The sequence below is a fragment of the Salvelinus sp. IW2-2015 genome, linkage group LG23 (assembly GCF_002910315.2).
Source record: "Salvelinus sp. IW2-2015 linkage group LG23, ASM291031v2, whole genome shotgun sequence".
NCBI classification, from domain to species: domain Eukaryota; kingdom Metazoa; phylum Chordata; class Actinopteri; order Salmoniformes; family Salmonidae; genus Salvelinus; species Salvelinus sp. IW2-2015.
The window spans coordinates 12,105,189-12,129,513 of NC_036863.1; the positions used below are offsets into that span (position 1 = coordinate 12,105,189).

The 24,325-nt window shown below is 43.4% G+C and overlaps 1 protein-coding gene and 1 long non-coding RNA gene across 5 annotated transcripts in view; both read left to right on the plus strand.

Annotated features, from left to right (window-relative positions):
* Positions 1 to 17,651, plus strand: part of LOC111950661 (cullin-5) — a 31,625-nt gene extending 13,974 nt beyond the window's left edge. For 2 of the 4 annotated variants that reach the window (XM_023968430.1, XM_023968433.1), the window contains exons 9-19: positions 1,755 to 1,885; positions 9,521 to 9,628; positions 9,767 to 9,831; positions 10,086 to 10,218; positions 11,422 to 11,553; positions 11,632 to 11,755; positions 12,296 to 12,471; positions 12,565 to 12,726; positions 14,782 to 14,900; positions 15,596 to 15,719; positions 15,929 to 17,651. In XM_023968430.1, the coding sequence (XP_023824198.1) occupies positions 1,755 to 1,885; positions 9,521 to 9,628; positions 9,767 to 9,831; positions 10,086 to 10,218; positions 11,422 to 11,553; positions 11,632 to 11,755; positions 12,296 to 12,471; positions 12,565 to 12,726; positions 14,782 to 14,900; positions 15,596 to 15,719; positions 15,929 to 16,123 (1,469 nt within the window). In that variant the 3' untranslated portion in view covers positions 16,124 to 17,651. Of the gene's footprint in view, positions 1 to 1,754; positions 1,886 to 9,520; positions 9,629 to 9,766; positions 9,832 to 10,072; positions 10,219 to 11,421; positions 11,554 to 11,631; positions 11,765 to 12,295; positions 12,472 to 12,564; positions 12,727 to 14,781; positions 14,901 to 15,595; positions 15,720 to 15,928 lie in introns of all 4 variants that reach the window. The other 2 variants (XM_070434371.1, XM_070434372.1) reach the window with 1 other exon arrangement.
* Positions 17,652 to 18,387: 736 nt separating this feature from the next.
* Positions 18,388 to 23,906, plus strand: LOC139022880 (uncharacterized). Its single transcript, XR_011473948.1, has 3 exons — positions 18,388 to 18,830; positions 19,736 to 19,776; positions 20,028 to 23,906. It is a non-coding gene; the product is annotated as an uncharacterized lncRNA (long non-coding RNA).
* Positions 23,907 to 24,325: the final 419 nt, after the last annotated feature.

A 24,325-nucleotide genomic window follows, 5' to 3' on the forward strand; every position in this document is an offset into this window, starting at 1 on the left:
CATCTCAGTTTCTGAAGTTTAGCAGTAAAATCTGGAGGCAGCTTTCTAACCCTGGCAGTATACCACCACTGTGATGTATAGAACTTCTACAGCTGATTTCCAGGATACAGATTAAGCCTTGTCCTTAACTAAAAAGCATGTTCAATGGAGACTCAATCAATTGAACGGAAACCAACCCCTAAGGATGTATTTAAATACGGGCCCCAAGCTCTGCTGCATACCCCTTGTTCTATATATTTACTATAATCTAGAAGTAGAAAACAAGACTGAAATTGTTGCATTTATATTTTTGTTCAAAGATTTTACTGAGGTACAGTTCATATAAGGAAGTCAGTCAATTGTCATAAATCCATTAGGCCATTAGGCCCGGTGAAATCTATGGATTTCACCGATATGCATCTGTTGGCCACAGATACCTTAGAAATAAACAAAGGTAGGGGCGTGGATCAGAAAACCAGTCAGTATCTGGTGTGACCACCATTTGCCTCATGCAGTGCGAAACATCTCCTTTGGATAGAGTTGATCAGGCTGTTCATTGTAGCCTGTGGAATGTTGTCCCACTCCTCTTCAATGCCTGTGCGAAGTTGCTGGATATTGGTGGGAACTCGAACACAGTTGTGCACGTCGATCCAGAGCATCCCAAAGCTCAATGGTTGACATGTCTGGTGAATATGCAGACCATGGAAGAACTGGGACATTTTCACCTTCCAGGAATTGTGTGCAGATCCTTGCTACATGGGGCCGTACATTATCATGCTGAAACATGAGGTGATGGCAGCGGATGAATGGCACGACAATGGGCCTCAGGATCTTGTCACCGTACCTCTGTGCATTCAAATTGCCGTCGGTAAAATGCAATTATGTTCATTGTCCGTACCTTATGCCTGTCCATACCATAACCCCACCGCCACCGTGGGGTACTCTGTTCACAACGTTGGCGTCAGCACAGCACTCGCCCACACAACACCATACACGCTGTCTGCCATCTGCCCAGCATAATTGAACCTGAGATTCATCCATCATGAGCACACTTCTCCAGCCTGCCAGTGGCCATCGAAGGTGAGCATTTGCCCACTGAAGTCGGTTACAACGCCAAACTGCAGTCAGGTCAAGACCCTAGTGAGGACGACAAGCATGCAGATGAGCTTCCCTGAGATGTTTTCTGACAGAAAATATTTGATTTGCAAATTCACAGTTTCATCAGCTGTATGGGTGGCTGGTCTCGCAGGTGAAGAAGCCTGATGTGGAGGTCCTGGGCTGGCATGGTTACATGTGGTCTGCGTTGGAGGCGGCTTATGATAGAGGAACTAACATTAAATTCTCTGGCAACAGCTCTGGTGGACATTCCTGCAGTCAGCATGCCAATAGCACGCTCCCTCAACTTGAGACCTCTGTGGCATTGTGTTGTGACAAAACGGTACCTTTTTAGTGACCTATTATTGTTCCCAGCAAAAGGTGCACCTGTGTAATAATCATGCTGTTTAATCAGCTTCTTGATATGCCACACGTCAGGTGGATGGATTATCATGGCGAAGGAGAAATGTTTACTAACAGGGATGTAAACAAATTGGTACACACAATTTGAGAGAAATAAGCTTTTTGTGCAGATGGAACATTTCTGGTATCTTTTATTTCAGCTCATGAAACATGGGACCAACACTTTACATGTTGCGCTTTATGTTTTTGTTCAGTATAGAATCTATAGACTGTAGCTTACTTTGGACAGTGTTTGATTGTAGTTCTCCACCTCCTAGAGCTCCACCTCATGTTCTCTTTGATGGACAAGGTGCCCAGTGGCATCGAACCCATGCTGAATGACCTAGAGGACCACATCATGTCTGCTGGGCTGGCCGACATGATGGCCTCCGCCGAGACCATCACCTCGGTGAGTGCTACACACACACACACGCCCAAGCACACACACATGCGGTCATGCTCATACACACACATACGGTCATGCTCACACACACAGACATGTTATACTAACAGAAATGTAAAATACATAGTGCCTTCGGAAACTATTCAGACCCCTTGACTTTTCCATGTTTTGTTACGTTACAGGCTTATTCTAAAATTATTTTGTTTTTTCCCCTCATCAATCTACAGTCGTGGCCAAAAGTTTTGTGAATGACACAAATATTAATTTCCACAAAGTTTGCTGCTTCAGTGTCTTTTAGATATTTTGTCAGATGTTACTATGGACTACTGAAGTATAATTACAAGCATTTCATAAGTGTCAAAGGCTTTTATTGACAATTACATGAAGTTGATGCAAAGAGTCAATATTTGCGGTGTTGACCCTTCTTTTTCAAGACCTCTGCAATCCGCCCTGGAATGTTGTCAATTAACTTCTGGGCCACATCCTGACTGATGGCAGCCCATTCTTGCATATTCAATGCTTGGAGTTTGTCAGAATGTGTGGGTTTTTGTTTGTCCACCCGCCTCTTGAGGATTGACCACAAATTCTCAACGGGATTAAGGTCTGGGGAGTTTCCTGGCCATGGACCCAAAATATCGATGTTTTGTTCCCCGAGCCACTTAGTTATCACTTTTGCCTTATGGCAAGGTGCTCCATCATGCTGGAAAAGGCATTGTTCGTCACCAAACTGTTCCTGGATGGTTGGGAGAAGTTGCTCTCGGAGGATGTGTTGGTACCATTCTTTATTCATGGCTGTGTTCTTAGGCAAAATTGTGAGTGAGCCCACTCCCTTGGCTGAGAAGCAACCCCACACATGAATGMTCTCAGGATGCTTTACTGTTGGCATGACACAGGACTGATGGTAGCGCTCACCGTCTTCTCCGGACAAGCTTTTTTCCGGATGCACCAAACAATCAGAAAGGGGATTCATCAGAGAAAATGACTTTACCCCAGTCCTCAGCAGTCCAATCCCTGTACCTTTTGCAGAATATCAGTCTGTCCCTGATGTTTTTCCTGGAGAGAAGTGGCTTCTTTGCTGCCCTTCTTGACACCAGGCCATCCGCCGAAAGTCTTCGCCTCACTGTGCGTGCAGATGCACTCACATCTGCCTGCTGCCATTCCTGAGCAAGCTCTGTACTGGTGGTGCCCCGATTCCGCAGTTAAATCAACTTTAGGAGACGGTCCTGGCGCTTGCTGCACTTTCTTGGGCGCCCTGAAGCCTTCTTCACAACAATTGAACCGCTCTCCTTGAAGTTCTTGATGATCCGATAAATGGTTGATTTAGGTGCAATCTTACTGGCAGCAATATCCTTGCCCGTGAAGCCCTTTTTGTGCAAAGCACGGATGATGGCACGTGTTTCCTTGCAGGTAACCATGGTTGACAGAGGAAGAACAATGATTCCAAGCACCACCCTCCTTTTGAAGCTTCCAGTCTGTTATTCGAACTAAATCAGCACGACAGAGTGATCTCCAGCCTTGTCCTCGTCAACACGCACACCTGTGTTAACGAGGGAATCACTGACATGTCAGCTGGTCCTTTTGTAGCAGGGCTGAAATGGGGTGGACATGTTTTTGGGGGATTCTGTTCATTTGCATGGCAAAGAGGGACTTTGCAGTTAATTGCAATTCATCTGATCACTCTTCATAACATTCTGGAGTATATGCAATTTGCCATCATACAAACTGAGGCAGCAGACTTTGTTAAAATTTATATTTGTCATTCTCAAAACTTTTGGCCACGACTGTACACACAATACCCCATAATGACCAAATAGAAATGTTTGCTAATTTATATTTAAAATATTTTATATATATATTAGAGGTCGACCGATTATGATTTTTCAATGCCGTTACCGATACCGATTATTGGAGGACAAAAAAAGGCGATACCGATTAATCAGCCGATTTATTTAAAAAATAAACATTATATATATAATATATATATATATATATATAATATATATATTATATATATATATACACTGCTCAAAAAAATAAAGGGAACACTTAAACAACACAATGTAAACTCCAAGTCAATCACACTTCTATGAAATCAAACTGTCCACTTAGGAAGCAACACTGATTGACAATAAATTTCACATGCTGTTGTGCAAATGGAATAGACAAAAGGTGGAAATTATAGGCAATTAGCAAGACACCCCCAAAAAAGGAGTGATTCTGCAGGTGGTGACCACAGACCACTTCTCAGTTCCTATGCTTCCTGGCTGATGTTTTGGTCACTTTTGAATGTGGCGGTGCTCTCACTCTAGTGGTAGCATGAGACGGAGTCTACAACCCACACAAGTGGCTCAGGTAGTGCAGTTCATCCAGGATGGCACATCAATGCGAGCTGTGGCAAAAAGGTTTGCTGTGTCTGTCAGCGTAGTGTCCAGAGCATGGAGGCGCTACCAGGAGACAGGCCAGTACATGAGGAGACGTGGAGGAGGCCGTAGGAGGGCAACAACCCAGCCAGCAGGACCGCTACCTCCGCCTTTGTGCAAGGAGGTGCACTGCCAGTGCCCTGCAAAATGACCTCCAGCAGGCCACAAATGTGCACTAATATAATACATAAATACGCACACAGCTCTGAAGTGACAATGATACTGAAGAGTCTGCTTTAGGAGACAAATACTCTCAACTGTTTGAATAAAAGAGTTTAAGTTACCTGTGATGAATGTTGAAAACAAAAACTGTCATTTCTATAGGCAGGAATCCTATTTTAATAATGGCATGGTAAGAATTGACAACCAAAGTGCGAGTCATAATCCCATGACACCTTTTTTATTTTTAAAAATAAATGTAACCCCTTTTTCTCCCAATTTTCGTGGTATCCAATTGCTAGTAATTACTACCTTGTCTCATCGCTACAACTCCCGTACGGGCTCGGAGAGGACGAAGGTCGAGAAGCCATGCGTCCTCTGAAACACAGGACAAGGTGCCTATGCCGTTCTGTACCATCACTCATTCATATATCTTTATGTACATATTCTTTATCCCTTTACACTTGTGTGTATAAGGTAGTAGTTGTGGAATTGTTAGGTTAGGTTACTTGTTTGTTATTACTGCATTGTCGGAACTAGAAGCACAAGCATTTCGCTACACTCGCATTAACATCTTGCTAACCATGTGTATGTGACAAATAAAATTTGATTTGATTTGAGGTAACTCTGATCAATATTGGCTAAATAAAGCAAAGATAAAAAATTGTAGAGTGGATTTATGAAAATATGTTGACAAACGTTACCTTATCCTAGTGAGAATTTAACACGGTATCAAAACGTCGAGGCGGTTTAAGCCTGCACGAAACACAGACCTTATTTGAAGTAGATCAAGACATTCTCTATGGAAGACATGAACGGTAAAATAACGAAGGAACCGCTTTCAAATTCAGCCGCAAGTTATTACAGGAATTATAACGCGTCGACTATTTCTCTCTAAACCATATACCTTTGACTAATCCGGAAACTATCCCTCGAAAACAAAACGTTTATTCCGTTCCGTATTTTATCTAACGGGTGGCACCCTGAGTCTAAATATTCCTGTTACATTGCACAACCTTCAATGTTGTCATAATTACGTAAAATTCTGGCAAATTAGTTCGCAAAGAGCAGGCGGCCCAAACTGTTGCATATACCCTGACTCTGCGTGCAATGAACGCAAGAGAAATGACACAATTTCACCTGGTTAATATTGCCTGCTAACTGGATTTCTTTTAGCTAAATATGCAGGTTTAAAAATATATACTTGTGTATTGATTTTAAGAAATGCATTGATGTTTATGGTTAAGTACACATTGGAGCAATGACAGTCATTGATTGATTGTTTTTTATAAAGATAAGTTTAATGCTAGCTAGCAACTTCCTTAGCTTACTGCATTCGCTAACAGGCAGGCTCCTCGTGGAGTGCAATGTAATCAGGTGTTAGAGCATTGGACTAGTTAACTGTAGGTTGCAAGATTGGATCCCCCGAGCTGACAAGATTAAAAATCTGTTCCTAGGCCGTCATTGAAAATAAGAATGTGTTCTTAACTGACTTGCCTAGTTAAATAAAGGGTGTAATTAAAATAAAAAAATTAATCAGCAAATCGGCGCCCAAAAAATACCGATTTCCGATTATGAACCTGAAATCGGCCATTCCGATTAATCGGTCGACCTGTTTAATATATATATATATATTATATATATATATATTTATTATATATATATTATATATATAATATATTATACTATACTACATACATACATACATACATTCATACACGCACAATTAATGTTGGAAGTTTACATACACCTTAGCCAAATACATTTCAACTCAGTTTTTCACAATTCCTGAGATTTAATCCTAGTAAAATTCCCCTGTTTTACGTCAGTTAGGATCACCACTTTATTTTAAGAATGTGAAATGTCAGAATAATAAAAGTGAGTGATTTTTATTTCTTTCATCACATTCCCAGTGGGTCAAACATTTACATACACTCAATTAGTAGTTGGTAGCATTGGCTTTTTAATTGTTTAACTTGGGTCAAATGTTTTGGGTAGCCTTCCAGAAGCTTCCCACAATAAGTTGGGTGAATTTTGGCCCATTACTCCTGACATGCTTCACGGTTGGGATGGCGTTCTTCGGCTTGCAAGCCTCCCCCATTTTCCTCCAAACATAACGATGGTCATTATGGCCAAACAGTTCTATTTTTGTTTCATCAGACCAGAGGACATTTCTCCTAAAAGTACGATCTTTGTCCCCATTTGCAGTTGCAAACCGTAGTCTGCCTTCTTGATGGTGGTTTTGGAGCAGTGGCTTCTTCCTTGCTGAGCGGCCTTTCAGGTTGTGTCAATACAGGACTTGTTTTACTGTGGATATAGATACTTTTTTACCCGTTTCCTCCAGCATCTTCACAGGGTCCTTTGCTGTTTTGGGATTGATTTGCACTTTTTGCACCAAAGTACGTTCATCTCTAAGAGACAGAACACGTCTCCTTCCTGAGCGGTATGATGGCTGCGTGGTCCCATGGTGTTTATACTTGCGTACTATTGTTTGTACATATGAACGTGGTACCTTCAGGCGTTTGGATATTGCTCCCAATGATGAACCAGACTTGTGGAGGTCTACGATCTTTTTCTAAGGTCTTGGCTGATTTCTTTAGATTTTCCCATGATGTCCCCATGATGTCAAGCAAAGAGGCACTGAGTTTGAAGGTAGGCCTTGAAATACATCCACAGATACACCTCCAATTGACTCAAATTATGTCAATAAGCCTATTAGGAGCTTCTAAAGCCATGAAATTTTCTGGAATTTTCCAAGCTGTTTAAGGGCACAGTCAACTTAGTGTATGTAAACTTCTGACCCACTGGAATTGTGATACTGTGAAATAATCTGTCTGTAAACAATTGTTGGAAAAATTACTTGTGTCCTAACCGACTTGCCAAAACTATAGTTTGTTAACAAGAAATGTGTGGAGTGGTTGAAAAGAGTTTTAATGACTCCAACCTAAGTGTATGTAAACTTCTGACTTCAACTGTGTGTGTATATATATATATATCTCAGATTTACATAAGTGTTCTGACCCTTTCCTCAGTACTTTGTTGAAGCACATTTGGCAGCGATTACAGCCTCGTCTTCTTGGGTATGACGCTATAAGCTTGGTACACCTGTATTTGGGGAGTTCCTCCCATTCTTCGCTGCAGATTCTCTCAAGCTCTGTCAGGTTGGGGAGCATTGCTGCACAGCTATTTTCAGGTCTCTCCAGAGATGTTCTATTTGGTTCAAGTCCGGGCTCTGACTGGTTCACTCAAGGACATTCCTGTTGGAAGGTGAACTTTAAGCCCCAGTCTGAGGTCCTAAGCGCTCTGGAGAAGGTTTTTATGAATGATCTCTGTACTTTGCTCCGTTCATCTTTGCCTTGATCCTGACTAGTCTCCCAGTCCCTGCTGCTGAAAAACATCCCCACAGCACGATGCTGCCACTACCATGCTTCACCGTTGGGACGGTGCCAGGTTTCCTCCAGATGTGACACTTGGCATTCAGGCCAAAGAGTTCAATATTGGTTTCATCAGACCAGAGAATCTTGTTTCTCATGGTGTGAGAGTCTTTAGGTGCAAACTCCAAGCGGGCTGTCATGTGCCTTTTACTGAGGAGTGGCTTCCATCTGGCCACTACCATAAAGGCAGAGATGGTTGTACTTCTGGAAGATTCTCCCATCTCCACAGAAAAACTCTCATGCTTTGTCAGAGTGACCATCGGATTCTTGTTCACCCTCCTGACCAAGTCCCTTGTCCCCCATTTCTCAGTTTGGCTGGGGAGCCAGCTCTAGGAAGAGTCTTGGTGGTTCCAAACTTATTCCATTTAAGAATGATGGAGACCGCTGTGTTCTTGCGGACCTTAAATGCTGCAGAATTTTTGGTACCCTTCCCCAGATCAGCTCCTTGACACAATCCTTTCTCGGAGCTCTAAGGACAATTCCTTCGACCTCATGGCTTGGTTTTTGCTCTGACATGCACTGTCATCTAAGGGACCTTTTTATATAGACAGTTGTGTGCCTTTCCAAATTATGTCCAATGAATTTAATTTACCACAGGTGGACTCCAATCAAATTGTAGAAACATCTCAAGGATGATCAATGGAAACAGGATGCACTTGAGCTCAATTTCGTATCTCATAGCAAAGTGTCTGAATACTTATTTTAAATGTTTTAGTTTTTTTTGCAGAAATGTCTAAACTTGTTTTTGCTTTGTCGTTATGGGTTATTGTGTGTAGATTGCTGAGGATTTTTTTATTTCATCCATTTAAAATTAGGCTGTAACGTAACAAAATGTGGAAAAAGTCAAGGGGTCTGAATACTTTCCGAAGGCAAATGGGCAGTATTTTCGTTGCACTTATTTGAAATGCGTATATCAATTACTTTTGAGTATTATGTCATTTGTATGTCACTGGCCTGAACTACAGTCCAATGTACATGGCGACAACTCAATATTAGGAAGTTGTTCTTTTCAACAGTCCTGATAGAAAATTATATAGGGTCCATTTCCTAAAAAATTAGTTGAAATTGCAAAAAGTTAAGAATTCACATGTATTGGTTTGATTTGCAACTGCACAGGTTTGTCTATGGCTTTATTTAGTTTTTTTGGCTACTTGAAATGTATTTTGAAAATATATATTTATATATAAAAATGTATTTTGACAACAGTATTTTATTTTCCTACATTCTTTAGGGTATTTTATAACAAGATACATTTTGGTCTATCGTTGCCCATCTCTACAGTCATTCCATTTTTTCTTCAAATAAGGTCTTGTTTGGGGGTAGAGCTCAATAGAATAATACCTAGCATGCTTTGCAAGTGTTCATTTTTACATTCACATTTTGGTCATTTAGCATCCAGAGCGACTTAGTCAGTACATTTAACTAAAGTAGATAAACAACCACATGTCAAAGTTAAGGGGGTACTTCAAAAGTATTTTATTTTGATACATTGGTCTTTAGGATATTTTTTTGTAATTATATTTTGTAATCTTTGCCCTTCTCTGTATGACTTTTGTATTGTATTTACTGAAAGAAACATTCCACTGATTTTAAAAATATAGATATATATATAATGTGTGTGTGTGTAGGACTCTGAGAAATACGTGGAGCAGCTCCTCACCCTGTTCAACCGCTTCAGTAAACTGGTGAAGGATGCCTTTCAGGATGACCCTCGCTTCCTCACAGCCAGGGACAAGGTCAGCACAACATTACCAATGAAGTCCAATGTTCCTTCAACGTTTGTCAAACATTGACACAACGCTGTCAGTTAATATATGCACAGTATATGCACTTGGTTGTCACTGCATAACCTAACCAATGCTTTTTTTCTTCAGGCTTACAAAGCAGTTGTGAACGACGCTACCATTTTTAAATTAGAACTACCGCTGAAGCAGAAAGGGTAAGAGACGCTCTGTGTCCTATTGTATGCCTTCATTTCTTCACTGAATTAAAGATGGATTCCTGCATACAGTTGAATGCTCCCACAGTTTTAGTGACGTTGCACTTGATAAAACTACGGTTGGGTGATCTTTTAGTTTTTTCACAACTGAAAAAAAAAAAATACTCCTGAACTGCTAATTGCTTCATTAGTTAATGAGTGGACGTGTGTGTTTACAACACTGCTCTACTTCCTCTGTGCTGTCTGTCTGTCAGGGTGGGTCTAAAGACCCAGCCGGAGTCAAAGTGTCCAGAACTGCTGGCCAACTACTGTGACATGCTGCTGAGGAAAACCCCGCTCAGCAAGAAACTCACCTCCGAGGAGATCGAGGCCAAGCTCAAGGAAGTGGTACGTGGATGGGAGGAGTGTGTGTAATGATATGCAAGCTTTCCATATGGCTACAGCAACACTCAGATGCATGCACACTTCCTTCGGAAAGTATTCAGACCCCTTAACATTTTGTTACGTTACAGCCTTATTCTAGAATGTACGAAATCATTCCCCCCCTCATCAATCTACACACAATACCCCTTAATGACAAAGAAAAAACTGTTTTGTAGACATTTTTGGCCCAACTTTCGGCCCAGTCTGAGAACCTGCTCCAGAGCGCTCAGGACTTCATCAAGTATCTCTCTGTACTTTGCTCCGTTCATCTTTAGTCAGGATCTAGGCAGTCTCCCATTCCCTGCCGCTGAAAAACATCCCCACAGCATGATGCTGCCACCACCATGCTTCACCGTAGGGATGGTGCCAGGTTTCTTCCAGACGTGACGCTTGGCATTCAGGCCAAAGAATTCAATCTTGGTTTCATCAGACCAGAGAATCTTGTTTCTCATGGTGTGAGAGTCTTTAGGTGCCCTTTGGCAGATCAGCGCCTTGAAACAATCCTGTCTCGGAGCTCTACGGACAATTCCTTCAACCTCATGGCTTGGTTTTTGCTCTGACATGCACTGTCAACTGTGGGACCTTTTTATATAGACAGGTGTGTGCCTTTCCAAATCACTTTTTAGAATAAGGCTGTAATGTAACAAAATGTGGAACATGTCAAGGGGTCTGAATACTTTCCGAAGGCGCTTTATGACGTACATCATTGTCTGTTTTTGTTTGTCAAAAGTACATCTCAAGTCAACAATTTTTCAGGTGAGTTTATCTGTGAAAAAACTGACTGTTTTTTTTGTCAGACAAACATCCCTTGTCATTCATGCAGCAACAGATGACTCCCATTAAAAAAACATTTGTCTCCATTTTCGGACACAAAATCAGAGTGTATATGTGGCCTTAGGTTGAGAAGAGCGTCTATCATGTTGCTTCGCCTATCCGCTTTTTTTCAGAGCTGCAAACACTTAAACGTTTGTTCTTTGGAAGGGACAATCTTAGCTGGGTCGTGTTCATTAGACCCCAAACAGAAGAAAATGGACTGAAACAGGGAGGGACTACTTAAACTTGTCCAATAAAAAACACTTGTTTTCCGTTGCAAAACATTTTGCTACGGTGTGCAGTAATAAATACCCTGATTGCACAGTGGTGTTCTGTGTGTGTGTTATCCTGCAGTTGCTGGTGTTGAAGTACGTGCAGAACAAAGACGTGTTCATGCGCTACCACAAAGCCCATCTGACGCGACGCCTCATCCTGGACATCTCCGCCGACAGCGAAATCGAGGAGAACATGGTGGAGTGGCTAAGGGTATGACCTGTGCGTGTCTGTATGATTGACTAGCTACAATTACACCACTTCTCCAATTACCTCTAACCTTGCTTACAGGAGGTAGGCATGCCCGCAGACTACGTGAATAAGCTGGCCCGGATGTTCCAGGACATCAAGGTGTCCGAGGATCTCAACCAGAACTTCAAAGAGTGTCACAAACACAACAAGCTGGCCCTATCAGGTAAACCAGGTAGCTGTATTTACCTAATATAATATATATGCCATTTAGCAGACACTTTTATCCAAAACAACTTACAACGGTGAATGCATAAATGTTCGTATTGCTGGCCCTAGCTGGAATCGAACCCGTGTACCTGTACGTTTGGGTGTTTGGTGTAGGTGGCTGGATTAGACCTAGTGAAAAGTAATACAAATGCTATTGATACAGTCCTGTTTGGGATTCTGCTTTGAGTTTGCACTTTTAGGACTATTCCACTGACTCCGTTGTACCAGAAAAAAGCACAGCTCAAGTACTTGAAAGTGTATATTATAGAATGAAACAGGAAACTAGAATGGACATACGCTTTTTAGCAACTTGCCAAAAAATGACGGCCATCTTAGTCAGGGAATCGGTCATTCTAGAAACAAATATATTGTTTCTAGAACAATTAATAAGTAGTTATACTAGTATATTATGTATCTCTATGGTGTATATATTAGACATAATGGATTTGAACTCGGGTGTATTTCCTTTCTCCCCCTTCCTTCCCCTCTTGTGCAGCGGACTCTGTCAACATCAAGATCCTGAATGCCGGGGCGTGGTCTCGAAGCTCAGAGAAGGTGTTTGTGTCACTGCCCACTGAGCTGGAGGATCTGATCCCCGAGGTGGAGGACTTCTACAAGAAGAACCACAGCGGCAGGAAACTGCACTGGCACCACCTCATGTCCAATGGCATTGTGAGTGTAGAGCATGTAGCAGGCACCCTCCTCTCTGTCCAGACCCTAGAGATCCTATAATTCATTCTATGTTCTCTGTGTAATTCTATCCAGATCACCTTTAAGAACGAGGTGGGACAGTACGACCTAGAGGTGACCACTTTCCAGCTGGCCGTGCTGTTTGCCTGGAACCAGAGGCCCCGGGAGAGGATCAGCTTTGAGAACCTCAAGCTGGCCACGGAGCTGCCTGACGCTGAGCTCCGACGCACCCTATGGGTAAGGCACGGTGTCAATGGATAGATAGAGGTCAAAGGGTTAGCTATCGCAAGGATTAAGGATGGAAGATTCCTCTAACATTCCCAAAATTACCATGTTTCCACGAAATATTAGTTGAAGGAATTCCATATTTGTTGCATATTCCTGCTTGATTCCTGCAATCTTCCAACTAGGTTTGGTGGAAAACCTGGGAAAGTTACTAGAAAAAAAACTTCTGCTAACCACAGCGTTTTATTAATTTGATATGCAACAAACACTAAAGTAAAAAGGAATCTCCGCACACTCAGGATCAATGCACAATTTAAAATGTACTCTATATACACAAAGTAATGTGGACACCCCTTCAAATTAGTGGATTTGGCTATTTCTGCCACACCCCTTTTGCCCTGCTAGAGCTACCCGGTCAAGTGTAAGTGCTGTTATTGTGAAGTGGAAACGTGTAGGAGCAACAAAAGCTCAGCCGCAAAGTGGTAGGCCACACAAGCTCACAGAACGGGACCGCAGAGTGCTGAAGCGCATATCGTCTATCCTCGTCGGGAGCTTCATGAAATGGGTTTCCATGACCGAGCAGCCGCACGTACACAAGCCTAAGATCACCATGCGCAATGCCAAGCGTTGGCTAGAGTGGCGTAAAGCTCGCCACCATTGGACTCTGGAGCAGTGAATACGCATTCTCTGGAGTGATGAATCACGCTTCACCATCTGGCAGTCCGACGTACTAATCTGTGTTTGGTGGATACAAGGAGAACGCTACCTGCCTTAATCCATAGGGTCAACTGTAAAGTTTGGTGGAGGAGGAATTATAGCCTGTGGCTGTTTTTCATGGTTCGGGCTAGACCCCTTAGATCCGGTGAAGGGAAATCTTAATGCTACAGCATACAATGACATTCTAGATGATTCTGTGCTTCCAGCTTTGCGGCAACAGTTTGGGGAAGGCCCTTTCCTGTTTCTTCAGCATGACAATGCCCCCGTGAACAAAGCGAGGTCCATACAGAATTGTTTTGTTGACCGGCGTGGAAGAACTTGACTGGCCTGCACAGAGCCCTGACCTCAACCTCATCGAACACCTTTGGGATGAATTGGAATGCCGACTGCGAGCCAGGCCTTATCGCCCAACATCAGTGCCTGACCTCACTAATGCTCTTGTGGCTGAATGGAAGCAAGTCCCCGCAGAAATGTAAGAACATCTGGTGGAAAGCCTTCCCAGAAGAGTAGAGGCTGTTTTTAGCAGCAAGGGGGAGACCAACTCCATATTAATGCCCATGATTTTGGAATGAGATGTTTGACAATCAGGTGTCCACATACTTTTGGTCATGTAGTGTATTGAGCTTTTGGTCGTCAAACCATCAGAGCCGAAACAAACACAATGACAGAGGCAACACATAGGCAACGTGCTTCAATGCAATCAGACATGATGAGCAACACCTGTGTACAAAAACAAACACCAGGAGACATTTTATTGTTTTAGTATATATTTTTTACATTTTAAATTAAATGTTTACATAATACATAAACACTTAACAGGTGTTAATACCAGGAGAAGCCTCAAACGAAACATATTAGAGCATGACCCTCATGTCTAAACCCTCATTAAGCCCTGATGGATGTGAAGTGCCAAGCATATAAATCCAAAAGAGTTCCCTTTGGTACGGCTTTTTCTCAATGTTCCCTCCTCTGGGTGAAGGTTCAACTTTTTCAATACCCTGAAAATGTAAAGAGGAGACAATGTGAACAGGTATTGAAGTGGCAGGCAACAGGGTAATTTTCATCATTATGCCTTATGGTGTTCTTATGTACACTAATTCTTTGCTTAAGGCACCTAGAGGTTTTCCCATATTCAACAAACACACCGTGAAGCTCCTCTGCAGATTCCATATGACCATAACTATTAGTACTTTTTATTAGCATTTTTCATCGACTGTTAACGTCTGCTATGTCTCAACCTCCTAAACTCCTCACAGCTAATTTGTTTTTATTTTTTTATTACACATTTAAGTGTACTGACTAGTCTCTCCTCCTTACCTCTTTCTATTTCTCTCTCTCCTTTTCCTACAGTCCCTGGTAGCGTTCCCCAAGCTAAAGCGGCAGGTGTTGTTCTACGACCCCGTGGTGGGCTCGCCCAAAGACTTTGCCGAGGGCACACTCTTCTACGTCAACCAGGAGTTCTCACTAATGTAAGTGTTCTGTAATGTAAGTGGTGGCTAATATAAGTGTTCACTAATCTATGTGTGACAGGCTGGGGTTTACAACCAGGCTTTCCACCGCCACGCCACAGAGATTACTCTTTGGGCTGGCTTTACTTATCTTACAGGTTGAATTTGAAGTTAGAGGTTGTCATGTATCTTGTACGTGGCACAAAAATGACACTAGTTCAGGGCACTGCATCGCAGTGCTAGCTGCGCCACCAGAGTCTCTGGGTTCGCGCCCAGGCTCTGTCGCAGCCGGCCGCGACCGGGAGGTCCGTGGGGCGACGCACAATTGGGCTAGCGTCGTCCGGGTTAGGGAGGGTTTGGCCGGTAGGGATATCCTTGTCTCATCGCGCTCCAGCGACTCCTGTGGCGGGCCGGGCGCAGTGCGCGCTAACCAAGGGGGCCAGGTGCACGGTGTTTCCTCCGACACATTGGTGCGGCTGGCTTCCGGGTTGGAGGAAGCACTGTGTTAAGAAGCAGTGCGGCTTGGTTGGGTTGTGCTTCGGAGGACGCATGGCTTTCGACCTTCGTCTCTCCCGAGCCCGTACGGGAGTTGTAGCGATGAGGCAAGATAGTAATTACTAGCGATTGGATACCACGAAAATTGGGGAGAAAGGGGGATAAAAAAAAATGAAAAAAATGACACTAGTTCCAGCTCTAAATAGTGTGTCTGTGTCCAGAAAAAACTCCAAGGTCCAAAAGAGGGGGAAGATCAACCTGATTGGCCGACTTCAGCTCACCACGGAGCGAATGAGGGAGGAGGAGAACGAGGGAATTGTCCAGCTCAGGATATTGAGAACACAGGTACTATATAAGGGCTTCCTATTGACAGGTCATCATTGCAAATAAGAATTTTGGGTTTTCTCACGTCCTCCTTCGTCGTCTTCTCAACGCACATTGGGGCAGAAGATCTGAGGTTTCGCCCCTTGCTCTTCTCCAATGCATTTAGAGGAGGCAAGGAGGGTGAAAATCAGTTGAGATTCACTCTCTCTCCCTTGTCACTCCCTTTCCAGGAGGCCATCATCCAGATCATGAAGATGAGGAAGAGGATCACCAACGCCCAGCTGCAGACGGAGCTGGTGGAGATCCTCAAAAACATGTTCCTACCCCAGAAGAAGATGATCAAGGAGCAGATGGAGTGGCTCATCGAGCACAAGTACATCAAGCGCGATGAGACTGATCTCAACACCTTCCTCTACATGGCGTAGCGGTGTTGACAACGTTTAATTGTGGTGACAACGTGTAATGGTGGTGACTTTGGGGGTTCTTCATCAGGCCTGATGGACAATATAATATTTTTAGGCCCGACCCTCTTTGGAAAAAAATATCTTTGGTTCGTGAGGGTTCAAGCCTGATGCACAATAGAATATTTCCAGGCTGACCTCCCTTTGATAAACAAATTATCTGTTGCATGGGGAAATGCAGACTTGATTTATGACAGCGTTACAGAAATGTATAAAAGGAGGAGTTTGTGTGGGGAAATTAAAGGGTAAGAAAGAAAATGAGTTTGAGCTTCTCAGCGGGAGACGACACCCACTGAGTTTTCAGTTCTCGTTTTTGGCTAGAAGGCGTTTCCTAGTCTGTAGACAGGACATGGTTGGTGGTTGTGAAAGGTCTCTGTTGCAATGCGTCCTCCTCCCTGTCGACAAACCACCATGCAGACCACACCCCCTCTCCCACCCCATCCATGATCACCCCACCACCATTGGAGTACCATTGGTTGGTGTTGGGTATCTCTAACGACATGGCAAGAAATAGGAAAACCGTTAGAAGAAGCTCCGTTTCCCTCCATATCTAAAGTCCAAGTTTTGAGCCAGGCCAACGCTATTCACCGGACCTCTTCAACAGAACGAGTTGTGTCCCCTGGCAGCTGTCTGAGCCAAGCTGTCGGCCATGTTTTTTGTGGCCACTGGTGGTGACAAACAAAGCACTAAAGACAATGACTCTCTCTGCTGTCACATATGTGACGCCGTTCTTGGACATTCAGGGTTGGTTTCCCGGGCCCAGACTAAGACTAGTCCTGGGTTTAAAAAATATTTCTCAATAGATTATCTCCATTGAACGTGCACTTTAGTCCAGAACGAGGCTTATCCTGGGTCGGGGAAACCTTCTCAACAGTATGTTATATTTCAGAAACTGTTTTCACAAAAGAGAAGGACTGTGGACTATTAGTTCCCAGTTCCAAATCGACCCCAAGCATTCTACCCCTGGGCACTTGTCTTGCAAATTTTGACAAGATCTGATAAGTGCACGTGATAGACTTGGTGGAGCTCTATCAGAAAGCAAGGTGGAGTAATCACCATATTGGTGGACGCTCATATTCAATCTCTTCAGCTCTACAGGAAGAGTTTAATAAGCATAGCTGTTAGCGGTCGGTTTAGAATTAGGCCAATGTCACCTTTTCCGGATCTTTACCCCTCATTTCTGCAGGCTGCCTGAGCTAAGCCTCTGGGGGAAGAGGGGTCGTGTGTATTATATGGTAATAACTAGCTCTGGTCCAGAGCGTTTAAGTACGGCTCGCTGATGCTGAACTTGCACGACATTAGCAAGTCGCACGTAAACACCCTGGACCAGAGCTAGGTAATAGCCAGAACCATATATAAAGATCTGTTTATATATAACCGTATCTTTATACATGGCTCTGATGGTAACTACTACAATACAGAGCTAACTAAAGGAGTGTACATAAAGATGTTAATAATGAGATGATGAAATAAACAGCACCTTATTATAAAACGTTGTATGAACTTTGTCATTCAACCCTGGGCTACTTCCCAAAGCAGGATAAACTTTCAGATAACTGTTAATTTTCTGGCATATGCTAGTTACTGTCCATTGTTGCTGTGTGGCACTGACTAATTCCGATTCCACCGCTGTCCACTTGAGTGGTGCTGAATCTCTGATTTGCGGAGGTTGCAGCTGGTTTGTAAAGGAAGCTGATGTTGAGTACTAGTATGGCAGGGTGGGTGAGGCATTTGGCAAATGGAGTCCTTTGAAAAGATTGAGGGAAGTTATGGGTAACTAATGTATCATGCTTTGTGAACTGAAATGCCTCCCTACCGCAGGTTCAAATCATCTGTGTGCAACATGGTGTACCCTAAACCTAGACAAGAATACTACTGGTAACATGACTATATATGGTCGGGGGTGAATCCTAATAATCGCTTTCCTCCTGAAGTGTGCACTCGTTCACTACTTGACACAAATTTAAAAGCATTTGATTGGCTCTAGAGGGAGTTGGCATAGACCAGTAATGTCCATTCAAATCCATGAAGGGAAGTGAACAAGTGCACACTTCGGGAGAAAGGAGCGCTATCTGGGATGCTTCCTTGGTCCCTCGCTCCATCGGTTTATACCAGTCCATTTCTTCTGTTGCACATCGTAGTCACGTGAGTGTAACAAACAATTTCCAATTCAGGGATTACATTTCTTAGCAATCCTCATCCATTGCATATATCCGACATGACCAATACCTTATTGAATAAATTTCCCGCATAATGTGTTCAGACTGAGGACACTGCGTAGGCGAATAAGCCTGCATAATAAGATTGGCATTTAGATGGTGGGTTCAAAGGATCTCAGCTTTGTTTCCCTTGGCCACCACGGCATAATTGCATACTCATCGCACGGGAAATAATGTACAGTATTGTATTTAAGTGTGTGTGTGGGGAGACACCGACGCCGCACATACTCAGTCCGCAGCTCAGCCTGCTGCTCCTCGTAGGCTCCTCCCTGGCGTGCGCGTGAGGAGAGAGGAGACCGAGATCCGCAAGCGGTTCAGAGGGGGGGGTGCGTCGCGCAGGCAGGACCGAGGAGGAATCACCACAGCCCCGGCCGGGACTGCCAGACCCGACCCGCTGGATCCCTGGAGGAACGGAGAGAACACGTCGCCCAAGGGAGAGGAGCTCTGTTCAGGTAATAGTGGAAAACAACACCGCCTCAGTTGCATTAGGGACCTCAGGTGCTGCTGTTGTAATCCGCGCAATACGCGTTGATGGCTGTGTGGTGAAGAGGAGATGAGGAGACTGCGACTGTGGTTGGAAAGAAAATACAGTAGGTTAGGCATGCGAGCTGCTGTCGCGACGTGTGTTGTCCTCAAAGCACGGGAGACATGATCCCATTTACGCCTCGCCGAGCTGCATTCAGTTCACTAAGCGTTCCGCTCGAGGGGGCAATTTGACCGGTCGCGTGCTGTGGGCTACCGCGCGCGACGGAAGCTGTGCATGATGCGCTTACCAGCCAGGGTTTACGCTGTCCACAATAGGCGACAGAATAACAACATATTATCCCATAAAAGAATAGCCTATCCCTGTAGTTGAAGTAGCCTACTGCAACCGTGATTTCTAGTAAAACCCTATTTTCTTATTTATGCCATCCAGCAGGGTTCGCGCTTTATTTGACAATCGATTTATTTCAGAAGAATGCATTGCTAGCTTGCTCCTCCGGAGATGCGATGACCAAGTTGGGAATTGTCGGATTTTGAGACCATCACCCACGCGCATCCCATCGTCTCCCTTAGCTACCAGAAGCAGCTGCTCCCAAATTATAAGCTTATTGTTATAATTTTTATGTTTTACACCGAAAATCCCAAACCTGAACAGTTACATACAGACTTGAGTAAATGCCCTACTGTTATTGGCAAATGTATATCAATGGCCAGATCTAATGCAGAACACCAACAATCCTTTGAAAAATACGAAATATCTACTATAAACCTGACTGCCTTAAATTGTCATATGCTAGCCATTTGTCAAACCATATGTCATCTGACAGATGTTGAATAACATACAACTAACTCCCTTGCTGATTCTTATATGTAGGTCTATGTGAAACCATATACTGGATGAAAGCTCTCTCTCATGTAAGTAGCCAATCTTTCCAATAATGCACTCTTTTACTAATTAATCATATAGGCAAGCCTTTTAGTTATAGACAATTATGATGCCTTAGTTACAAGGTAATCCCATGGCTGGTGGTTTAGGAGAGACTGTTGAGGATGATGAAACAGTACGTTCAGATAGAAATGTGTTGTGTAGAGCAGAAATTGTCTTTCAGATAGAAATAGGGAACCATGTCTGCTCGATTCATACTTTTTCTATTTGCAACCTTCAGAACATTTAACATCACTGAATAAACCCCTGGTGTCAGATGCATGGATTGGCCAGCTAGTGGCTGGCTAAAGGATACTGCAGAGAGGAAGAAAGGATTGCATGATGCTGCTGGCTGGGATAGCCCTCCTCATAACACATTCATGGAGAGGGAGGGGCAAGGGGAAGGCCCTGCCTGTCTGTGGTGCACCCCTCCACCAGCCAACCAGTGCAGATATCCTCTTAGTTGTTTTATTTCTTTCTCTCTGCGCTACCACAGTCAGGGATGGAAAGAGAGATTCCCCTATTTCTATCTCTCTGTACATTACCACACCACCAAAGAGAAAGAGGGGGATCTCCCTTCCCATTTCTCTTGCTCTCTCTCTCGTCCCACCCCTCTGTCTGTCTTTTTCGGTCTTTCTCGGTCTTGATGTTCTAGTAGTCTATCAAATTAACCCTTGCAACGAGGAACTATATATGTGCGTTTTTCATTTTCACATGATTACTGATTTTGTGTATCAGGAGTTTATTGTAAAATAGAAATGTTCTGTACATGTCAGTTCATAGTTGTATGTAATATCAACATTCTGAATGATTCATATTGACTACAACTCAAAATATCAAGCATATGGGACTATCTGCAAAGAGATGATTCTACGATAATTGGCTTTAAAGTTCAATCTTGTATTCTCTTTAATTTAACAACATGATTTGGGTTATTTAGACTACTATGGTAGAGAACATTGAACAGAACAAGGCTATGCTAATAACTACATTTTGACTAAAATACAGATAGAACCTTATAGTACCAAGCTCTCTCTGTCATCACCAACATTTCCAAAACGGAGATAGGACTATGGTTTTTCGTTGCAAAAACAAGATGGTACTTTGAGAAACGTGTTTCTGTGTGAAGGTTAAGTTAAATAAAATAAATGAAGAGTATTACAGTATAGACCTAGTCCAGTTTGGAGGGATTTAGATGGTTTTTTTCTTCATCTAGTTCAAAATCTGTTCTAAAGTTGTTCAAATCAAATGTTATTTGTCACATGCGCTGTACACAACAGGTATAGTAGACCTTACAGTGAAATGCTTAATTACAAGCCCTTAAAACCTCTACAGGATCAGTGTCACCCCTGCGGGATGGTTGAGCTAATGTAGTCTAATGTGATTAGCATGAGGTTGTAAGAAACCCCCAAAAATCCCAGGACATAGACATACAGTATCTGATATGGGCAGAAAGCTTAAATTCTTGTTTGTCTAACTGCGCTGTTTAATTTACAGTAGCTATTAAAGTGAAATAATACCATGCTATTGTTTGATGAGAGTGCACAATTATGAACTTGAAAATGTATTAATAAACCAATTAGGCACATTTGGGCAGTCTTGATACAACAGTTTGAACAGATATACAGTGGTTCATTGGATCAGTCTAAAACTGTGCACATTCACTGCTGCCATCTAGTGGCCAAAGTCTACATTGCGCCTGTGCTGGAATAATACATTATGGCCTTTCTCTTGCCTTTAAAAGATGAAGGTACAATTATTTATTTTTAAATTAAACATATGTTTTTTTATTAGTATTATCTTTTTACCAGATCTAATGTGTTATTCTCCTACGTTCATTTCACATTTCCACACACTTCAAAGTGTTTCCTTTCAAATGATATCAAGAACATGCATATCCTTGCTTCAGGTCCTGAGCTACAGGCATTTAGATTTGGGTATGTCATTTAAGCTGAAACTTGAAAAAAAGGGGCAAATCCTTAAGAAAAATTTACTTTTTTCTGAGTAGCCATTTGATTAGCTGTTCACGAGTTTTATGGCTTGGGGGTAGAAGCTGTTAAGAAACCTTTTGGACCTAGACTTGGCGCTCCTGTACCGCCTGCCGTGCGGTAGCAGAGAGAACAGTCTATGACTAGGGTGGCTGGAGTCTTTGACAATATTTAGGGCCTTCCTCTGACACCGCCTGGTATAAAGATCCTGGATAGCAGGAAGCTTGGCCCCAGTGATGTACTGGGCCATACGCATTACTCTCTAATGCCTTGTGGTCGGAGGCCGAACAGTTGCCATATCAGGCAGGGATGCAACCAGTCCGGATGCTCTCGATAGTCCAGCTGTAGAATTTTTTTAGGATCTGAGGACCCATGCCAAATATTTTCAGTCTCCTAAGGGGGAATAGGTTTGTCGTGCCTTCTTCACGACTGTCTTAGTGTGTTTGAACTATGATAGTTTGTTGGTGATGTGGACACCAAGGAACTTGAAGCTCTCAACCTGCTCCACTGCAGCCCCGTCAATATTGGGTGCGTGCTCATTCCTCCTTTTCCTGTAGTCCACAATGATCTCCTTTGTCTTGGTCACTTTGAGAGGTTGTTATCCTGGCACCACACAGCCAGGTCTCTGACCTCCTCCCTATAGGCTGTCTCATACTTGTCGGTGATCAGGCTGTTGTATCGTCTGCAAACTTAATGATTGGTGTTGGAGTCGTGCCTGGCCGTGCAGTCATGAGTGAACAAGGAGTACAGGAGGGGACTGAACACACAACCCTGAGGGGCCCCCGTGTTGAGGATCAGTGTGGCGGATGTGTTGTTACCTACCCTTACCACCAGGGGGTGGTCCGTTAGGAAGTCCAGGATCCAGTTACAGAGGGAGGTGTTTAGTCCCAGGTTCCTTAGCTTAGTGATGAGCTTTGAGGGCACTATGGTGTTGAACGCTGAGCTGTAGTCAAAGAATAGCATTCTCATGTAGGTGTTCCTTTTGTCCAGGTGGGAAAGGGCAGTGTGGAGTGCAATAGAGATTGCATGATCTGTTGGGGCGGTATGCAAATTGGAGTGGGTCTAGGGTTTCTGAGATAATGGTGTTGATGTGAGCCATGAGCAGCCTTTCAAAGCACTTCATGGCTACAGACGTGAGTGCCATAGGTCGGTAGTCATTTAGGCCGGTTACCTTAGTGTTCTTGGGCACAGGGACTATGGTGGTCTGCTTGAAACATGTTGGTATTACAGACTCAGTCAGGGACAGGTTGAAAATGTCAGTGAAGGCACTTGCCAGTTTGTCAGCGTATGCTCGGAGTGCACGTCCTGGTAATCCGTCTGGCCCTGCGGCCTTGTGAATGTTGACCTGTTTAAAGGTCTTACTCACATCGGCTAAAGAGAGTGTGATCACAGTCGTCCGGAACAGCTGATGCTCTCATGCATGCTTCAGTGTTGCTTACCTCGAGCGAGCATAGAAGTAATTTAGCTCGTCTGGTATGCTCGTGTCACTGGGAAGCTCGCAGCTGTGCTTCCCTTTTGTAGTCTGTAATAGTTTGCAAGCCCTGCCACATCCGACGAGTGTCGGAGCCGGTGTAGTATAATTCAATCTTAGTCCTCTATTGACGCTTTGCCTGTTTGATGGTTCGTCGGAGGGCATAGCAGGATTCCTTATAAGCGTCCCGCTCCTTGAAAGCTGCAGCTCTACCCTTTAGCTTAGTGCGGCCTACCTGTAATCCGTGGATTCTGGTTGGGGTATGTACGTACAGTCACTGTGGGGACCACGTCCTTGATGCACTTATTGATGAAGCCAGTAAATGATGTGGTATACTCCTCAATGCCATCAGAAGAATCCTGGAACATATTCCAGTCTGTGCTAGCAAAACAGTCCTTTAGCTTAGCATCTGCGTCATCTGACCACTTATTTATTGACCGAGTCACTGGTGCTTCCTGCTTTAGTTTTAGCTTGTAAGCACGAATCAGGAGGATAGAATTATGGTCAGATTTGCCAAATGGAGGGCGAGGGAGAGCTTTGTACGCATCACTGTGTGTGATCTTGAGTTTATTTTCTCCTCTGATTGCACATTTAACATGCTGATAGAAATTTGGTAAAACAGATTTAAGTTTCCCTGCATTAAAGTCCCTGGCCACTAGGAGCGTCGCCTCAGGATGAGTGTTTTCCTGTTTGCTTATGGCTTTATACAGCTCATTGAGTGTGGTTTTAGTGCCAGCATCGGTTTGTGGTAGTATATAGACAGCTACGGAAAATATGGATGAAAACTCTCTTGGTAAATAGTGTGGTCTACAGCTTATCATGAGATACTCTACCTCGGGTGAGCAAAACCTGAACACTTCCTTAATGTTAGATTTCGTGCACCAGCTGTTGTTTATAAATATACACAGACCGCCACCCCTTGTCTTACTGGAGGTGCATCTTGCCGATGCAGCGTAGACCCCGCCAGCTGAATGTTATTCATTTCGTCGTTCAGCCACGACTCATGAAACATAAGTTATTACAGTTTTTAATGTCCCGTTGGTAGGATATTTGCGATCGTAGCTCGTCTATTTTGATATC